The sequence below is a fragment of the Diplotaxodon limnothrissa genome, linkage group LG23 (genome assembly GCF_057381915.1).
Source record: "Diplotaxodon limnothrissa isolate DT_005_m linkage group LG23, D_limnothrissa_male_GT1.1, whole genome shotgun sequence".
Taxonomy (NCBI): domain Eukaryota; kingdom Metazoa; phylum Chordata; class Actinopteri; order Cichliformes; family Cichlidae; genus Diplotaxodon; species Diplotaxodon limnothrissa.
In genome coordinates this window covers 16,223,742-16,242,946 of record NC_140617.1, presented here as the reverse complement: position 1 = coordinate 16,242,946, position 19,205 = coordinate 16,223,742, and the positions used below count along the sequence as shown (strand labels likewise).

Here is a 19,205-nt window from a genome sequence, read left to right as displayed (position 1 = left end):
TTCATGCATGATGGCAATGGGTAATTCTGAATGACTCTTTGCTGTTTTTCTTAAATAATGCTGTACGCAGCTACAGCTAGCAGCATAACAAATCTGCCAAACAGGCACACTGTAACATCAAAGCAGCCCTGTAGTTTGAGCCAGTGTGGTTCAACACAAGTGTTACATGAATACTCCAGGGACATAACTGTTTATATTCTAATAATAGCTCAGTGAAATGAATTCATAGATTTAGATTTGTATATAATTATAGTATAAAGCTGGTTCAAACTGTTTCGAACGCAACAAAAATGTAGAAAGTCTATCAACTGCTCACTAATAGCACATTTTATGATTATTCTTCCATTATTTTATTTGGTTGCCTTCCTGGACAATGTTGGGAGAATCAGTTTCAGGCATTGTCCAAAGTTGCCCTTTCTTATATGCAGCCCCAAGCAAACATGTTGGAAATGGCGACTTCAAAATGTGCTGTGCTTCAAATATTCAGTTTGACACCTTTTTACATATAGGTGCAGACAACATGGATTTTGTACTAGGCACTTGAGTGGTTAAAGACTGCATCAGACATCTGCATTCACATGCATTCAACTAGCTAAGGCTGGGAAGCTTGGTTAAAAAGCTGCATCCATACACTATATGGCTACATCACAGAGTCCAGTGCCTTAGTGCCTACAGTGTGCTAAGTAACATAGCAAAAATAAGCATTTAAATAAAGCACTAGAACTGGAGCAGGGATTACCTGCATGGACTGTTACAACAGTACATATGTCTTTGCAGCAATCCATATTACTTGTCAGAAAATAACATTAAAACATTTTCCAAAAAGCACCAACATCAGACACATGGTTAAGAGGAGCCTTATCGGCATCACCTGCCACTTAAATCAGTCGTGTCTGTGATTTTTTTTTTGTCCATCATGCACATAAAAAGGTTTATTTCTGCTGTAAAGTTTGGGTTTACGTAGGAGTCTTATAACATTGCACTCACTTTGTGAAGACGTTCTTATTCTAAAGAACTGCAGCTTTTTTGTTTGCTTATTTGTTTGTTGTGTGACAAAAGTGTCACACATTTGTACTAATTAGTGTCTCATCCAGTTACTATGAAGCCGGGCTTTGAACAGCTATCATGACTTTATACTTTTTACTGTTAATCTAAAGGCAAAATATGACCAAATAATCAGAATCAGAATCAGAATACTTTATTGATCCCTGGGGGAAATTATTTTTTGTATAAATAAATATAATTTAATATAATTCTTTTTGTATAAATAAAACATAAAGTCCAAATTGCCATGGTGTGAATGGTGTGAATGTGCGAGTGAATGTGAGTGCGAATGGTTGTCTGTCCCTGTGTGTTGGCCCTGCGACAGACTGGCGACCTGTCCAGGGTGTACCCCGCCTCTCGCCCTATGACAGCTGGGATAGGCTCCAGCGCCCCCCGCGACCCTGAAAAGGATAAGCGAATGGATGGATGGATAAAACGTAAAGTATAGTCATAGAAATATTAGCTTATGCCCACGATCCTCAGTTAAAAGCCCGAAGCTATACAATTCCAACACAATCCTGAAATAAATAAATAAAACTCATGCATATGAAATATGAGATAAAGAACTTGAGTGGCCACCTAATCTCAAGATACCTACATTGCTAAATTGCTAATGTAGAAAACTCCATCCATCCATTCTCTTCCACTTATCGTTGTCAGGGTCGCGGGGGGCTGTAGCCTATCTCAGCTATCAAAGGGTGAGAGGTAGGGTACACCCTGGACAGGTCGAGAGTCTGTCACAGGTCTAATACATATAGACAAACAACCATTCTCGCTCACATTCACACCTAGGGGCAATTTGGAATTACCAAATGACCTAACCCCACTAACTGCATGTTTTTGGACTGTGGGTAGAAGCCAGAGTACCCAGAGAAAACCTACGCAAACACAGGGAGAACATGCAAAGGCCCACACAGAAAGGCCCTGGCCAGGTGGTGGAATCAAACTCTGGACCTTCCTGCTGTGAGGCAACAGTCCTAATCACTCTGCCACCATGTCGCCAATGTAGAAAAATTCCTCGCAAACTGTAGCAAATGTTAGAGGACTTCTACCAAGAATCAATTGCACCAAAAAACAAAATAAAACATGGTTGGTAGCTCATGTATTTATGCAAGTGAAAACATTCCTCCATTGACTTACTGCACTAAACTACAGTTAGTTTCAGCTGAACCAATAATAATTTGTCCTAGCCTAAGGGCATCACGTCTATGTTATTTTATGTTATTTTCAGTCTGTGTTTATTAATTAGGGTTTCTTATGAAAAATTAATTTAGCTTTTGATATATTAATCTCCTCCTCCCTCTATACATACCCATGAACAAAGTAAATTACACTTTCACGTATGAGTGATTTAAAGTACTTTACGCTAATCGCTGTTCATAAGATTCACCCAGGAAGCTCCACATAATGTAATAATATGTTGTCATGGGCTAAGCTAGCAGGCTTCTCTAAGCACCTCTTTTCTCAGACAGAGTCATCAGTGCTCTGTGTTGCAGTTGTGAGGTTTGCTCTGTTCTTCTTGTTGCCTGCAGGAGTTCTGCTTTGTGCATCCATACTCATCTCTCTGTCTTTGTAGAAAATGCAAAGCATACAAAGAAGCCTGAAGCATTCATGTGTGAATGCAAGTGACTTTCTTACCTCGGTAAACCACAGGAAGACACTGTGTGAATGCCTTTATGCTACTATTATTAAGTCACATCATTTGTACATATTCATTTTAAAACCCCTTTCTCGGTTTAGCTATATAATGTGCTGTGTATCTGATTTCTTGAAATAATCCCTGCTGTCTATAATTTAACACAAAAAGATGGAGAGACATATTTGGGCCTTTTACCAACAAGTATCTGCACATTAGCATAAGAAATGTCACCCTTCAGTCAAATTTCTTCCTATACAAAATCCTTAAAAGCCATGTTTCTCAGTTCAGCAGTTTAGTTCTTATAGTAATTAAGGACGGTTTGGTGATTTGAATTTGATGTGCCTGTTGTGGTTCCATGGGTCATGCAAACTTATGTAACTCTTCCCCTTTATTCTAGAGATTCTGAGTTCTGTTTCAACCTTCTGAGTCATCTTAAGGCTGGCAAAACAAAATTACCCCTATTAGGCACCAATACCCGAGTAGCTGCAGCTACCTGCATGAGCTTCAGCAATGGATGTGTGGAACATGGTCCACTGGGGACTCAGTGCAGGTAGTGTCCCCACTCTCCCTGAGTCTGGTGATGGGCAAGGGGCTGTATCTCCCTGGTTCACTGCCTATACATTGAGGTTTTTCCCAGTGGATGAGAGGCTTGGTAACCCTTGCCTTCGGATCAGGGGAACAGGTCCTGACCGTAATATGTGCCTATGTGACGAATGACAGCCATTTTGAGTCAATAGGTGAGGTGCCGGAGAGGGCTCCAATAGGCAGTCTATTTTAAATACAACCAACTCTAAATGGATAGCCACTGAAGGAAAAAAGGTCAGGTGTGTGTGTGTGTGTGTGTGTGTGTGTGTGTGTGTGTGTGTGTGTGTGAGTGTGAGAGAGAGAGAGAGAGAGAGAGAGAGAGAGAGAGAGAGAGAGAGAGAGAGAGAGTTTGTTTATGAGCAGATGATCAGTGATACAACATGTGTTCAACATTAGGTCCATCAAACAGCGAGTGACCTTGTACTGTGAATTGTGGGAGGATAAATAAACCTGTTACAGTAGGTGCACTCATCTGTGTGCATTTGTGCACCTATGGACATATTCTTTTAGCATGATTGAAACATTGTCTCTAATAGTACAAAGCACAAAACACATAGAAGCCCCCCAGCTGGCCTGTGGCTCTGAACCCAGGACCTGTTTGCTGTAAGGCAAAAGAGCTAACCACCAGACCATTGTGCACCCCATCGTGCAAAGTGTGGTTGTCACATATTTGTATATCATCCTTTACCTTATTTATTTTGAGTTTGTGTAGCATCCCTCATTTTTCACCATAAATTTTTGAGTATCTACCTATACAGAGATGAAAAAAAAATAAAGATTTCTCTGTTTTTAATTTACTTATTTGTTTGTTTGTTTTATTTATTTATTTATCTTCAGATCGCTATGTGCTGGTTGGTAGTCGTCATGACAGCGACCATGGAGGCGGGACTTCAGCTATTATGAATCAACTGATTGCAGCACTGACAGAGCAAACCAAACGCGGATGGGTACCAGACCGTACCACTGTGTTTTGCTCATGGGGAGGCTCAGCCCTGGGAAACATTGGATCTTATGAGTGGGGAAAGGTCAGCAAACACAAGAGCCTCTGCTTTATTAAATGTCAGAGGGTCAAGGGTAGAAATGTCTGAAAATAGAAGTACTGGCAACATACATGAACACCAATCACTAGAAATATGACGACACTTCTTGTCAAAGGAGTGTGAGGGGTTGGGTCTTAATTATGATGGTGTGATGAGTGTAATGACAACAATTATATGATTATTATAGTAGATTGAAATCATAATAGCTGGTGTGTGGTGTACATTTATGTGTTCCTTTCAGGATAACAGTGTTGTTCTGCAGAGCAGTGCAGTGGCCTATGTCAGCCTGAACTCTCCAGTTAGAGGGACGGAAGCTCTCAGAGCTACAGCTTCACCAACTCTTCTGCAGCTCACCTCAGATATACAGAGGGTAACTATTACTATGATTCCATGTACTGCTACTGTCACTCCAACATGATGTCCTGCTATAGTGTCCAGTGTTCTCACAACATACACCATATAAATTATAAGGGATCCCTCAATATTAGTAGTAGCAGCACTGTGATTCACCTAAAATATGGCAATGAATAATCGCCTCATTTCAGTGAAAGGATATAAAGCACTGGCATTTTCTTTTCTTTTTTTTCAAAATTACAGCTGCTGCCACAGCTGCGATTTTGCCAGGTTAATGTTGAAATTTGTGTGAAAAGGTCTGCTAAAAACCACCAACTGCTAAGCACCATATTAGAGATTACCCTTGCGGTTTCAAGGGCGGTTCTGTTACTTTAAAACTATGTTGTTTTGCAAGCTCTAACCCTAAGAGGGTAAAGTATAGTAAATAAGACTTAATCTTGTTTTCTATTTGAGTTCCTAGAGGCACAGTTCCCACTAAGTTGTATGTTATCAGCTTAATACTTCATGACTTTTCCCTGTTTTATAAAGGAATGACTTAAAAAATATTTTAAGCTTCAGACATCCAGATTACCCACGATCAGTTCATCTTAAAGCTCCAATCATGCATGATTAAAAGCAGTTTTCATATTCTTTATTTTTGTAACTGTTGTTGAAAGAACTTTCTATCTATTTCAACCCTTAAAAAAAGTGCTCATAGAAGGTCTTCTCTGGATAACACACTGCTTTCATCAATGCTTTTCTGCATCAGTATCAGTTTTAATACCCATATTAAATAGTCTGTCTGTATTTGTATAGCGCTTTACTAGTCCCTAAGGACCCCAAAGCGCTTTACACATCCAGTCATCCACCCATTCACTCACTGGTGATGGCAAGCTATATTGTAGCCACAGCCACCCTGGGGCGCACTGACAGAGTCAAGGCTGCCGGACACTAGCACCACCGGGCCCTCTGACCAACAGGCAACAGGTGATGTGTCTTGCCCAAGGACACAACGATCGAGACTGCCCAAGCTGGGGCTCGAACCGGCAACCTTCCGATTACAAGGCGAACTCCCAACTCTTGAGCCACGTTCGCCCCGTTATCCCCTCATCAAAGCATGTGCCAGATTTCGATGTCTCATTATGGAGAAATGAGCAGATGTAAATGCCTAAACTTTAACAAGGACCAAATATTCATGGCTGTGGAGTTGGAGCCTCTCCCAGATCGCAGAACTATCACTGATTTTCTAGTTTACAGACAAACCAAACCAATGACAGGATGTTAGTGGTTGTGTTAGAGCTTTAAACTCACAACTTAAAGGACCTAAAGGATCCGTTGCATCTTAATGCTACTTTTGGAGATCTTTTGGTGCTTTTTTGAAACTATGTAAAGAAACAACAGCAGGCTTGTTGTAACTAATTAGAACATCTCACTATATGACCACATTTCAGTTTACTTTGCTTCTTCATTTCTATTATTTCTTTGTTTCTCTGTAATTACCCGTCACTAATCAGGATGTTAATATTTTCAATTCTGCTTTGATGTTTTTTGAGGTAAGTTTTCCTCAGAAAATTGGCTTCAGGAACAACTGCTAGCAGACTCTTAGGCAGACACACTGATTTCAGCAAGCTCGGTATTAAGAATAAAGATGGCCAGATGTTGACATGAAATACTGCCACCTTGTTTTGAAGGCCATTCTTAATGGAGTAATTTTATGCTCATTCTACACATCCATTATGATAATTCTCCCTTACGTTTAGTATAATAGAAGGATAAAAACGTTATGTGATCCTCCTCTGCCTTGCAGAAATTAGTTAAGGATATGCCTCACAGGTGTCCTCGGTTTCTTTGAAACAAGACGTCAGGGGTTTAAAGCCTGGTTGGAAAATGCTTCCGGCTAGACCCTAATGCCAAATCAGCTACATTGAACTATGAGTGAGAGACAGGTAACTGAAGCCATAACAGCTTTAGTAAAATAGATGGTGTAAAAATGTTACATAACCAAGGTCCCTCTCTTTCTTCCTGAAATTAGTTGGAAGAGATGCCTTGCAGGTGCAGATTAAGCGAGACATCTCTCAAAGGCTTTGGGCAACTGCTACAACTGCTTGTGTTACACCCCTGAAAACAGGGGGAAAAGAATCACGAGAGTGATTATGACTTGCGTCTCTCATGCAGTAGTTTATTGCAGTAAATGCAGTAAATGAACAGAAACGTTTCACATTCTGTACTGCTAAATGTCACATGGTGGAAGAAAAACACTAACTAATAAACCGAAATACTAAAGTGCTGACTATACATATACTTGAGCAGGTTTCCTGGAAAAATGGCTGACAATCGTTTTTAGCTCCTGCCGTTATCTTAATGGCCATTACACAGTACAAAACTGAGGCTCAAAACCGCCACGTATATGTGCACAAAACTGTAATATAATGCTTCTAAGGCTTACAAAACAATGAAGGATTACCTCTTAAATATCTTAACAGTGTACACATTGGAAATATATCAACTTTTAAACACTTTTACCTGAAAACGGGGAAAAGAATCACGAGAGTGATTATGATTTGCGTCTCTCTCATGCAGTAGTTTATTGCAGTGAGGAGAATGCGCAAAAGCCCCCTGGTGGAGAACAGAGACACTACTAATCGATCCCAGAAAAGGCTTACTAGCAGATCAGAGATGTATAGATTGTAGTTCTCTTAAGTAACATGAAAGCCATTAATATAACATGAAAAATAATAAACTCTTAGCAATTTTCTTACCATATTTACATTATTTTCATCCTTATATCAACAGATATCAATTAGTATTAACTGAACAGTTTTATATGCAGTAGTCCTTCAACCTGTCACACTTGTACAAGAATTCAGCTGATTATTAACCTGTTCATTTATTGGAGCTGATAATTCTTTAATTAATGATGTTTTTTTTAACAAGCAAACCACCACGACAAGGTCTTTATCAGTTTATTATAAATGGTAAAGAACTGAATGCTTATATATCAAGAGTAATACAGTGGTGTAGTAGACACAACGCCCATCCCATTATAAAAACAAAACACATAATTTTATGACTTTGTGCTTCCTGTATTTATTGTTTCTATAAATGCTGCACTCTCCCTGGAACTTTTCACCTTTTCCTGTCTGAATTATAAAATGTATCCCTCCTACAGTGATTAAAATATTTGCCATTTCCTGAACCACTTAGCAAAAGTAGCGATATCACACTGTGAAATATACCTCACTGCATGTAAAGCTGAGTTACTGACAAATTTTATTTAAAGTTTCAAAGAAGAAAGTAATTTTTCTCTAGAAATATGAGAAAAATGTTTCCCATCAGTGTTATGTAGATCTATGGATCAATATCACTGCTGCAGATCTTTAGGGCTGACCTCAGTTGAAATACTTTATATTCTGTTTACTCTACAGGAATACCTTTTTAAAATCATATGGTTGTAGTGTCTCTAAAAACAGCTTTTAAAGACCTCCAAAAAAATAGGGCTACAACTTTATTAAAAGAAAAAAAAGTTTATTAATATAAAATAAAAAGATCACAGGTAAATTAAAAGTTTTAAGCACTGTGTGGCACTGATAAATGTCAATCTCTCCAGCGCTGTTTATAAACCAATAACAGAAAAATAAAGGTGCTGTATCAGCAAAGCAGCTTGTTAAATCTATTATATTTGGCCAAACCAAAGTCTTTTTCACTTTTTCTTGCTAATCTGAAAATGCAGGTGAAGCCTGCACCTATTCAGCTGGCCTTTTCTATTAAGCCAGACATGGCAGCAGCTGGCATCCCCTCTCAATCATCAGGGGTTTTCTTTGCTAATGTGTTAAAGGAGTTATTAAAAGTTTCTTCACACTACTCTCTAACTCTGCTATATCCTATGATGGCCAAGGTAGTCTGAAAATGAAAGCTTATTTGTTAATATGATAAATCACAGAGGGCTCACTTATTTACCAATTCTCGCTCTGTTTCTGCACCATGAACTGAGCAATGGAACAGCTTTCCGTTACTTCCCTGTTAGCGTTTAAACACATTTACATGTAAATCTATATTAGCCATCTAGCTTAATAATTTCTGGAATAGAAGAACCCTTGAATGTACTTCTTACCTTACTTACTCACTAGCAACTTATGGGCTTTAAATACGTTATCTACCCCTCCTGGTACTCCACCTTCTGCATGCGGTATTGCAACTGCATGTGTCCATTTCAAGCTTTAGAGAGGAAAAGTGTGAAATAGACACAGTAGACTGGTGTGTGTGAGTGTGTGTTTTACAAACCATGATATTGAGTAATGTACTGAACTTCACTGACATACACTTAAATAAAACCATGTCATAATTAGGGATGGGTATCGTTTAGGTTTTATCCGATACCGGTGCCAAACCGGCCTAAACGGTGCTTAAACCGGTGCTTAAAGAATGGAGAACACAAAATTGGTCCAAAAACCTCTCATGTTCAGCTGTTTTTTTGTAAAAAGATAACAATGTTAGCCTTTTCTGCAGCTATAGGGCATATATGGTATCACTCTTGGCTGGAAGCAGTGCTTAAACAATGGAAAAAACACAAACTTTGTCCAAAAACCTCTCATGTTTAACTGTTTTCAACTTTTTCTTTGGTCATTTTAGCCTTTTTGGCCAGGGTGAAGGGAGTATCTGCCATCAAACAAGAGGACAGCCGCATGTAGCTATGATGGTGTTTGCTAGTTCACCTTACATGCATTAATGTAATAACGTGGTTAGCCTACTCAACGTAAATTATACATGAACAACATTAAGCTACTCACGCAGAGAAGAACGGCTGCTGCTGCCATCATCATCCGTCATCATTTCTGCTACACTGGCAGGGCTAGGGGCCAGGACTCTCCTCTTCGTGTTTTTGGGGGATGTTGCTAACTCCGGGCCCGATAACAGGCAACCCACCCGCAGTAGATGTGCTCGGTGTGAGGTCTCACAGCAAGCTATCAAATACGGCGCATTTCTCGGCTTTTAAAAAAACCGCTATGCGTCACCAGGTGTTTCATCAGATTTGAGGTGTTACCTCCTTTGACAGTATCACAGTATCAGCTTAAAGCACTTGTTGCAGGCTGCTGAGTTTGCATATTTTGCTGTGAAGTACAGCCAGACTTTTGACCACTTCGCCTTGGGCATTTTTAATCTGTAGCTCTGCTCTAAAAGAACGTACGTACCTGGCCCCGCCTACTATCCTCGGAAACGTAAAATGATTGGCTAGAATCTAAAGTGTATCACAGCTCAGGGAAAAAAAGCACCGAAATAAAGCACCAAAATGTGCGCTGCTTTTCGGTCTGGTTATTACCGTTTATGTCAGAACCGATACCGGTACCCATCCCTAGTCATAATACTATGAATGTTGAACTTCAAATGAAGTACCGTAAACATAATAAATGCACATCTTACCAATAGTTTGCGTGAGCATGGAGTGCAGTTAAAACAGTGTCACTTTAGCATGTTTACATTTACTGTTATAGTCCTTTGTTTCACTCTTTTCATGTAATCACTGACTGATTCCATTATGCTGACAGTTTGAACATATTTTACTTTTTGGTCACAATGATGACTCTATGTATGACATATGCATGGTAATGTAGAACAAAATATAATTTTTTGCTGTTGTTCCTTTTCCTTTTGGGACTGATATTTGTTTCCCTAACTCTTTAGCCTTCATGTGTGCAAATACCCTTTTTCACCTATACCATGACTATTTCATTTCATTTCCATCAATAACATAAAAGTTAAAACATGTGTGAAACGCCACAATAAAAGCAAGACTTTGACTGTTCTTTGAGATGTTGCTTGTGTGCAAGGGGGAGGATAGCACTCCTAATATGAGCTAAATATTCCCTCTCACCCCATCCCACACTTCACAGTCATATACAATCTGCATTGGCCACTCTGCTGATTAAGTATACCAGCTCAATGATTCAGCCTTCCAAACTGTCTCTTTATTCCAACCTGGGGGTGTTTTGCAGATATGATCAGCCCTCGCGGACTTCTTCCCAACTTCTACCATCTTTTTAAACTCTGAAAACTTTTGCCTTTTGAAAAAACACACCTCATCGTTACTCTATCTCATTTCCTTCCTCCACCCCCACCACCACCTCTTCCCTTTTTTTTTGTTTTTTCTCATTGTCCCTTAAGCACTACAACCCTCTCCCCACCTTGCTCACTTTCCTTCTATCACCTCTTAACCTTCTCTTTCATGAGCAGCAGGCTTTGCATCTCCCTAACCTCTCACTTTCCTCATTAAAATCTTTCTCTTACTTCTGCTCTACATGCTCTCTTTGTCTGTTCAGGCTATGATGCTTAGTATAATTTTTTTTAGAGTGAAGTCGTTCATCCACAGGGAAGATTTATCTTCTTGCAAATTACTAATCAGTTTCAGGTACAGGAGGTCACAAATGGATATGAGTGCAATGTCTCTTTAATCCCCTAATCTAAAATAAAGAAAAGGGCCCTGTCACATTTGGCTGTAATGAAGCTGCAGACAACCTCTGTCAGTGCCTTAAAAGAGACAAAGAGAATGTAACTTACCTTTGATCTTCTTTAAGGAAACATGTTAACACGTATCCTGCTTGGATTTATAAAAGTCATCGTTTTTTGTCAGGTTTCATTCTTCTGCGTTTCATACTTATAGCCACAGCTTCATTTACAAATTTTGTTTTTACAGTACTCTCTGCTCTGGTGTCATTCTTAATGTGTATACTGTAAATGCCAATGGGACACTGGTGGTGCTATAAATATCGCTACCTATAATTTATTTGCAGACACATTGCTCCATGCGCCTACTCTAATCTATGGGGCGTTAGCCATACCTGCAATAATTACCTGTCCAGATGCTGGACTAGCTCCTGAAAAGCGATTTTTTTGAAAAAAACAACAATCTAACCACTCACTTAGAGGATAATTTAATTACCTGCTCACATAACCCAGGAGGATCAAAGTTACTCTTTTCTCTGGCCATACCTTTATGGACTTTCGGTTTTCACTGCTTTGCTTATTGTACCAGACTGAAAGAGGTGCATGATGCTGTAGAAAACCATGTCATAGATTTGTCTTCTGATCAGAAAAACAAGGCCCTGTCTAGACTTCAACCTGATTGAGCTTGTGGTAGGACCTTAAGACAGTTGTGCATAGTCAAATGAACTGAATCAATGTGTGTCAAAATCTTCTATTTTAAAATGTTGACAAACTTTATATGAGGAAACAAGCTCTAAAGACTACTTCATGGAATAAAAATTTGAATTTGAATTTGGAAATGGTGAACATGGCACAAAACTGTTGCCTACTGTAAATGCACCTCAAGCAGATGCAGAGCAGTGTTGCCATTTATTTACTTTAATCTGTCTACTTTGTATTTGAGTCCAGTATTTAATCTATTTTAGCTCTACTTTTGATTTCTATCGTCCCTCTCTCTTACTCTCTCTCTGGGGAGGCTGGTTCCAGCAAATCTTTCGAGTTGCGCAGATTGTGGAGCACAGAAAACTGAAAATCACATCATAGGATATTGATTTTACAAGTTTGAATTTGAGTTTGATATAATATTTGAAATGGCTTCTCCTATACTCATAGTCAACAAAAACTCTTGTTGAGTGGGTGCTAGGCACATATGCTGTTATATATGCTGGGTTTGGGGAACTCTGTCAAGAATGGTTTATTTAAAAAAAAAAAAAATCATTGCGTATATTAAATAATAATAATAATAATAATAATAATAATAATAATATTATTAATATGGATGTAAACAAGGCCACATTATACATTAAGATTTTATATATCACCTGTTTGTCTCCCCTTTTCCTTTTAAGCTTCACTGTTGTTTTCATTAGTCGATCTAGTAGATAAATGTATAGTGAAACTGTAAAAATAAGTAAATAATGCTTTTGTTTTTCTTAGAAATGTACACTCTTTATTAACAAGATGTTCATCTAGCCATGTGAGTGTTGCATACAAAGCCTTTTTGGTCCCAGACAGGCTCAGCCAATGCTTTGTTACATGTAACAAATCAAAACAGCGAAATGCATCATTACAACTCTGCAGAGTGCCACTGAACTAACCAAATCATTTCTCCACTGTGTATACTTTTTATTTACCTTCCTGTCTCCTCTGCCCTTGCCTCATACCTGTCCATTCATTGGCATTTGTGTCTCTGGCACAGTCTATCACACCATTCATCATCTCAAGTGTGTTTGAGTTGCCCCAGGTATTCTTTTCACCTTCTAGTATTTACAAACAGGTCTACACATGTCATTTATCTTGTTTGTGCAACAGCTGTAATACTTCCAAACCGAGATGCTGCTGCACTGATAGTTTTGGAATGGGTGCTTGGGAACCAATTATAATAAAACTAGATACTCGTTTTGTAGGGGATTTATACCAGGAGAGGGGGCAACAGGGGGTCGAAGGACTGCGAGAAGTCAAGAGGATGAGAAACAGAGGTGGGAAGGGAGATACAAGTGGTGCTTTGGTGGTTAGAAGAATACAAAACAAATGGAGAGGACCTTGTGCTTTAATTGGGTATTGTTTCAGATTTATGTTGGTCTTGTCTGCAGCTGGAGTGTGGGTGGCTTGTGGCAGGTTCCCCTATTTGAAAACAAATGGTCGCCAGTGGATAGCACATTGTTAGAGTGAAAAAAAGACCACAGTGGCAAATGGTTCATCTTCCCTCTCTCAAAGAAATGGTCAACTGTTTGTGTGTGTGTGTGTGTGTGTGTGTGTGTGTGTGTGTGTGTGTGTGTGTGTGTGTGTGTGTGTGTGTGTGTGTGTGTGTGTGTGTGTAACTGGAATTACAGGATCTTACATGTATATGTGCACTTGGCAAGTTACTGTTGTGTGATTTAAACCCCTCCATGTGGGCTTTATGTGGGCTCTATTCTGTATTGCCTACAGAAACACTGAGGTTCAAAAGTTGTTTTTTGAATCTAAACGAAAAGAATAATACCTTAGTCAGCTAAGGCTACATGAGAGTATACTACAAGAGCAGTATAGGACAGAATGAATCTATTGCATCCAAAGTATCTGAGACAAAAAATGACTACACCATGACAATATCTCAACATCCAAACAGGCGGTCATGTAGTGCTCTAAGAAGACACCAATACAAAACAGAAGCCTTGTTCTAAAGAGGAAAACGAGGACAAATAATTTAAATGCACTATGACTAGTCCTGTCTCTACTAAAGGAATTAAGTTTGCAACATTAGCAGAAGGGTGTATGTAAGCGGATGTATGTAGCCCATGACTGGGCCAAACATAACTACAGTGGGGCAAAAAAGTATTTAGTCAGTCACCGATTGTGCAAGTTCCCCCACCTAAAATGATGACAGAGGTCAGTAATTTGCACCAGAGGTACACTTCAACTGTGAGAGACAGAATGTGAAAAAAAAATCCATGAATCCACATGGTAGGATTTGTAAAGAATTTATTCGTAAATCAGGGTGGAAAATAAGTATTTGGTCAATAACAAAAATACAACTCAATACTTTGTAACATAACCTTTGTTGGCAATAACAGAGGTCAAATGTTTACTATAGGTCTTTACCAGGTTTGCACACACAGTAGCTGGTATTTTGGCCCATTCCTCCATGCAGATCTTCTCGAGAGCAGTGATGTTTTGGGGCTGTCGCCGAGCAACACGGACTTTCAACTCCCGCCACAGATTTTCTATGGGGTTGAGGTCTGGAGACTGGCTAGGCCACTCCAGGACTTTCAAATGCTTCTTACGGAGCCACTCCTTTGTTGCCCGGGCGGTGTGTTTTGGATCATTGTCATGTTGGAAGACCCAGCCTCGTTTCATCTTCAAAGTTCTCACTGATGGAAGGAGGTTTTGGCTCAAAATCTCACGATACATGGCCCCATTCATTCTGTCCTTAACACGGATCAGTCGTCCTGTCCCCTTGGCAGAAAAACAGCCCCATAGCATGATGTTTCCACCCCCATGCTTCACAGTAGGTATGGTGTTCTTGGGACGCAACTCAGTATTCTTCTTCCTCCAAACACGACGAGTAGAGTTTATACCAAAAAGTTCTACTTTGGTTTCATCTGACCACATGACATTCTCCCAATCCTCTGCTGTATCATCCATGTGCTCTCTGGCAAACTTCAGACGGGCCTGGACATGCACTGGCTTCAGCAGCGGAACACGTCTGGCACTGCGGGAATTGATTCCCTGCCGTTGTAGTGTGTTACTGATGGTGACCTTTGTTACTTTGGTCCCAGCTCTCTGCAGGTCATTCACCAGGTCCCCCCGTGTGGTTCTGGGATCTTTGCTCACCGTTCTCATGATCATTTTGACCCCACGGGATGAGATCTTGCGTGGAGCCCCAGATCGAGGAAGATTATCAGTGGTCTTGTATGTCTTCCATTTTCTGATGATTGCTCCCACAGTTGATTTTTTTCACACCAAGCTGCTTGCCTATTGTAGATTCACTCTTCCCAGTCTGGTGCAGGTCTACAATACTTTTCCTGGTGTCCTTCGAAAGCTCTTTGGTCTTGGCGATGGCGGAGTTTGGAGTCTGACTGTTTGAGGCTGTGGACAGGTGTCTTTTATACAGATGATGAGTTCAAACAGGTGCCATTCATACAGGTAACGAGTGGGGGACAGAAAAGCTTCTTACAGAAGACGTTACAGGTCTGTGAGAGCCAGAGATTTTCCTTGTTTGAGGTGACCAAATACTTATTTTCCACCCTAATTTACGAATAAATTCTTTACAAATCCTACCATGTGGATTCATGGATTTTTTTTTCACATTCTGTCTCTCACAGTTGAAGTGTACCTCTGGTGCAAATTCCTGACCTCATCATTTTAACTTGCACAATCGGTGGCTGACTAAATACTTTTTTGCCCCACTGTAGATCTCAGTGTCATTGCAAGTTTATGTGTTAGTTTGTTCCTATTCTATCGCGACATCAGGGTTTTTCTGTATGTATGTATTTCATGAATACACAGTATTCATTTCCAGTATGCTAGCAGGTCAAAATGTAAAGCTAACCTAAGAGATTTTCAGTCCTCTTTACGAGTACCATGAATACATACACCGTGGCAAGAGGATACTGACAGAAAAAATGTTGACGTGCTGTGAAACACATTGTCATTTGCAGTGTTGGTCAAGTTACTTGAAAAAATTAATTAGTTACTAATTACTGATTACTTCTCCAAAAAAGTAATCATGTTACTTTACTGATTGCTTATTTTAGTAAGTAATTAGTTACTTAGCTACTTTTTAAAAACATGATACACAACCTGAATACATAATAAAGCAACAGACCTTTCAGCCCAATTCTATTTTTTATGCATAATCCATCATACAAAATTGAATCAAATGGAAAGCCTCTTTCTAAAAATAGTTTTATGAGTTTTAGTCTTTTATTTTATGCACATTGCATTAAGCAAAAATCCAATTATATGCAACTGTCTTTGACTTGAAGAGATTGTTTAACAATTAAAACTATTTTTTGCATATAAAATGAAATAATGTTTTGTGTTTACACTCACTCTTTCAAATAGATGCAAGTAAAACACAGCAAAAAATAAATAAAATCGAAGATTCGGCGGCACTGTCCTGTTGCTCTTAAATCTATTTCCACCTGTTTAGCACGAGTGGGGAAAGTGGAGGTTTGCCCAGTGCTCATGTCAGTGGGGGGATCTGGGGGTTTCTTTATGAATTTCACATTCCCGTGGCAGCATGCTAGGTACTTGCTCAGATTTGGAGTTTTATTTTTCGCTGTAGAAAGACGTTTTCTTCCCACGCAGAGTTTACAGTGGACGCTAATGTTTTTGTCAATTTTAATGTAAGTACGCCCCCGCTTTAAACGCTGCATGACCGTACTCTCTCCCACACTCCATATTATCCGTGGTGATCTACACACGTCTGTTGCTGCCACGGGTGTCACACCCGCTTACGTCATTGTCATTAGAAACACTCTCACAAACAAAATCACGACAGTTTAGTAACGCAGTAACGCAGCGTGCTTACGGGAAAGTAACAGCAATCTAATTACTTTTTTGCAATAGTAAACCCTTACATTACTCGTTACTTGAAAAAAGTCATCAGATTACAGTAATGCTTTACTGCCCATCTCTGGTCATTTGCTATGCTTGTGATTCCATGTGACACTAAAAGTTAAAATCGGTTCCAATATACAGAAATGTTGTTGTAGACAGTGCAGTAAAAAAAAGATATTCAAATATTCTTAGGAACATATTTGTATCGTGGTGTTTCTGAGATAATCCTCTTAACATTCCTGGTTTGTGGTGTTTTTGTCTGACCTAATCTTCTCAGTGCATAATAGATTTCAAAGCACTAAGCTTCATGTTCATACAGATTTGGTTTTATTAATCTATTTGTCGTAAATGCATGTGAACAACTATAACAGAAAGAGGATGCTGTTCTAATGTAAAACACATAATAAAAGGTGAAAAACTCCTGCAGACACAACTATGGGAGCATTTCTGAAAAGGAGCATTTCTTCTGAAAAAGAATATATATATGAGACAGAGAACGAGAGAGAGGAATACACTGAAAATGCCCAAAAAGTTGCCGCCAGTGAAGAGTAAACATGACAAAATGCCCTCAAATGTATCTACACAATGATGAAAGCACACAAAATGTCTGTGGTGACTATCTTAGTTATGATTAAATCAGCATTAACAGTCCTGTAGTGTGCTTCTATATGTGAATGAAGAACCCTCATGGATGCCCTTTCATTGGAAGAAAACATGATGGTGACCTGTAGGCCTCCCCCCAAGCAAGAAAAAATGACATGCCCTTTAAATGAAAAAGATGTAATGTGGTGCCTTATGAGTTGCGGTTGTAATGGGCTCAGCTGGGGAATCTGAGATGTCACCCTCCTAGTGAAATAAAAAAAACCCTACAAAAGTGCTATTTAGTATAGCATACCAGGATGCGGAATTGGATGCCCTTTCAAGGGAAAGAAAAATCACAGACAAAACAACCCTCTAGTTTGACCTCATGTATGATGAAAGATGATGTCGTGATGACTTCATTTTCAGTGGACAAATCCAGGGTGCCACCCCCTATAGGTTGTACTGTTCGGGAGAAAAATGCTGGGGAGCAACTCTCCATTGAACAAGAGAGGATGCCCTTGCAATCGACTATATAAGCTATTATGTATCTTCCATGTAATCTTGGAAAATAAGGCATCATCAAAAACACTTTGTAGGTCTCATTATTCAATTAATTTGATTTTTGGCACATTGCTGTTTATTCTTCTGAGGTAATTGTGATCGACAATTTAATGTAAATCACAACTGACAATTGAAGTTTGGGGGTCACATACACGAGCACTCTGTTGTCTTGTGGTAGTGTCTTGAAGTTGGAAGTAAGGCAGGTCATATAGCACAATATATTGCACAGATTGCAAAGAAAATCTTGCATATTTCATGTCATGAAATACACAGAAAATTCTCAGGTGTACATTATTTTATGACACCAGGTGGCATATTATGTAAATGAAAAACTAAAAAAAAACTGGAGCTAGTAGATATACATGTACATTTATCTTCAAGTGTAGTGGTCTCCTCCTCGTGTCCTTCTGTCCCTTCATGCATCAGTTTATGACTTCTCACACTGATCAAACGCACAACCCACATCCAGCCCAAACTTTTGCACATGAAATATGAGTCTGAGAAACCAAGTTTACACAATAGAAAATACTCATGACAATGTATATCTTTATGGCCCAAAGGAGCAATCATAAATACTTACCCACAGGAGAAATTTTTGTGTCTATTCCTCTCCTACCAAAAAATCTAAAATTCTAAAATCTCACACAAAGGCCATTTCAAAACCAATAAAAACGTATAATTTAAGTCATCCATAAAATGTATCTAAAATACCATAGTCCTTTGTGTGTTTCCAGAATGTTGGATTTTGAACACAATTAGCATTCGCTGTGACAAATTGTGCTCTTATGCATGCTCATGAGTATGCTTCTACTGGAAAAACAATGGCTGATGCTTTAATTGAATTATAATACCATGTCAGATTTTCAAACATAAAGAAATGGATAACAATAGGCTTGCTTTGGAATCACACTGTATATGGTAAATATGAACATCATCCACATTAGCTGGGAGGCTTAATTTATATGTCTATTTTATATGTTTTCTCACATAAAGCCAGCGGAAAGGAAGCTGATGATAAATCACCAGAATGGGTGTGTGACTTTATGGCCTTCCAAGATGGCTCGACGGCACACTTGGCATAATGTTTGAAATAGTACGCTGTTGGCAATATGTTTGAATTACCATAGTTCTTGTATTGTCAGGAAAGGCATTGTGTGACTGCGGCAGCCTCAATGAATCTGCATAATCACGAGGAGAAGCTGCTCGGTCTCAGAAGGCGTTTATGCTGCTGACAGCATGGCCCTTCCATCACAGTTTCATATCACAGCGACAAAATATAAGTAGGGGAATGCATATGAAAATGTGTGTTAGGTGAAGAATGACGACTGTCATTACTTGTGGCTGTGATATTTGTCAGATGCTGTGGGGTGATGCATTTTTCGAACAGCGTTTTTTTTCCC

The 19,205-nt window shown here is 39.2% G+C and overlaps 1 protein-coding gene across 1 annotated transcript in view; it reads left to right on the top strand.

The window, feature by feature from the left end:
- The window catches only part of naaladl2 (N-acetylated alpha-linked acidic dipeptidase like 2), a 341,534-nt gene that overhangs the window by 178,151 nt on the left and 144,178 nt on the right, over positions 1-19,205 (top strand). Inside the window, exons 9-10 of the mRNA XM_085348789.1 lie at positions 4,106-4,293; positions 4,550-4,678. Coding sequence (XP_085204915.1) covers positions 4,106-4,293; positions 4,550-4,678 — 317 coding nt within the window. The remainder of the gene's footprint in view (positions 1-4,105; positions 4,294-4,549; positions 4,679-19,205) is intronic.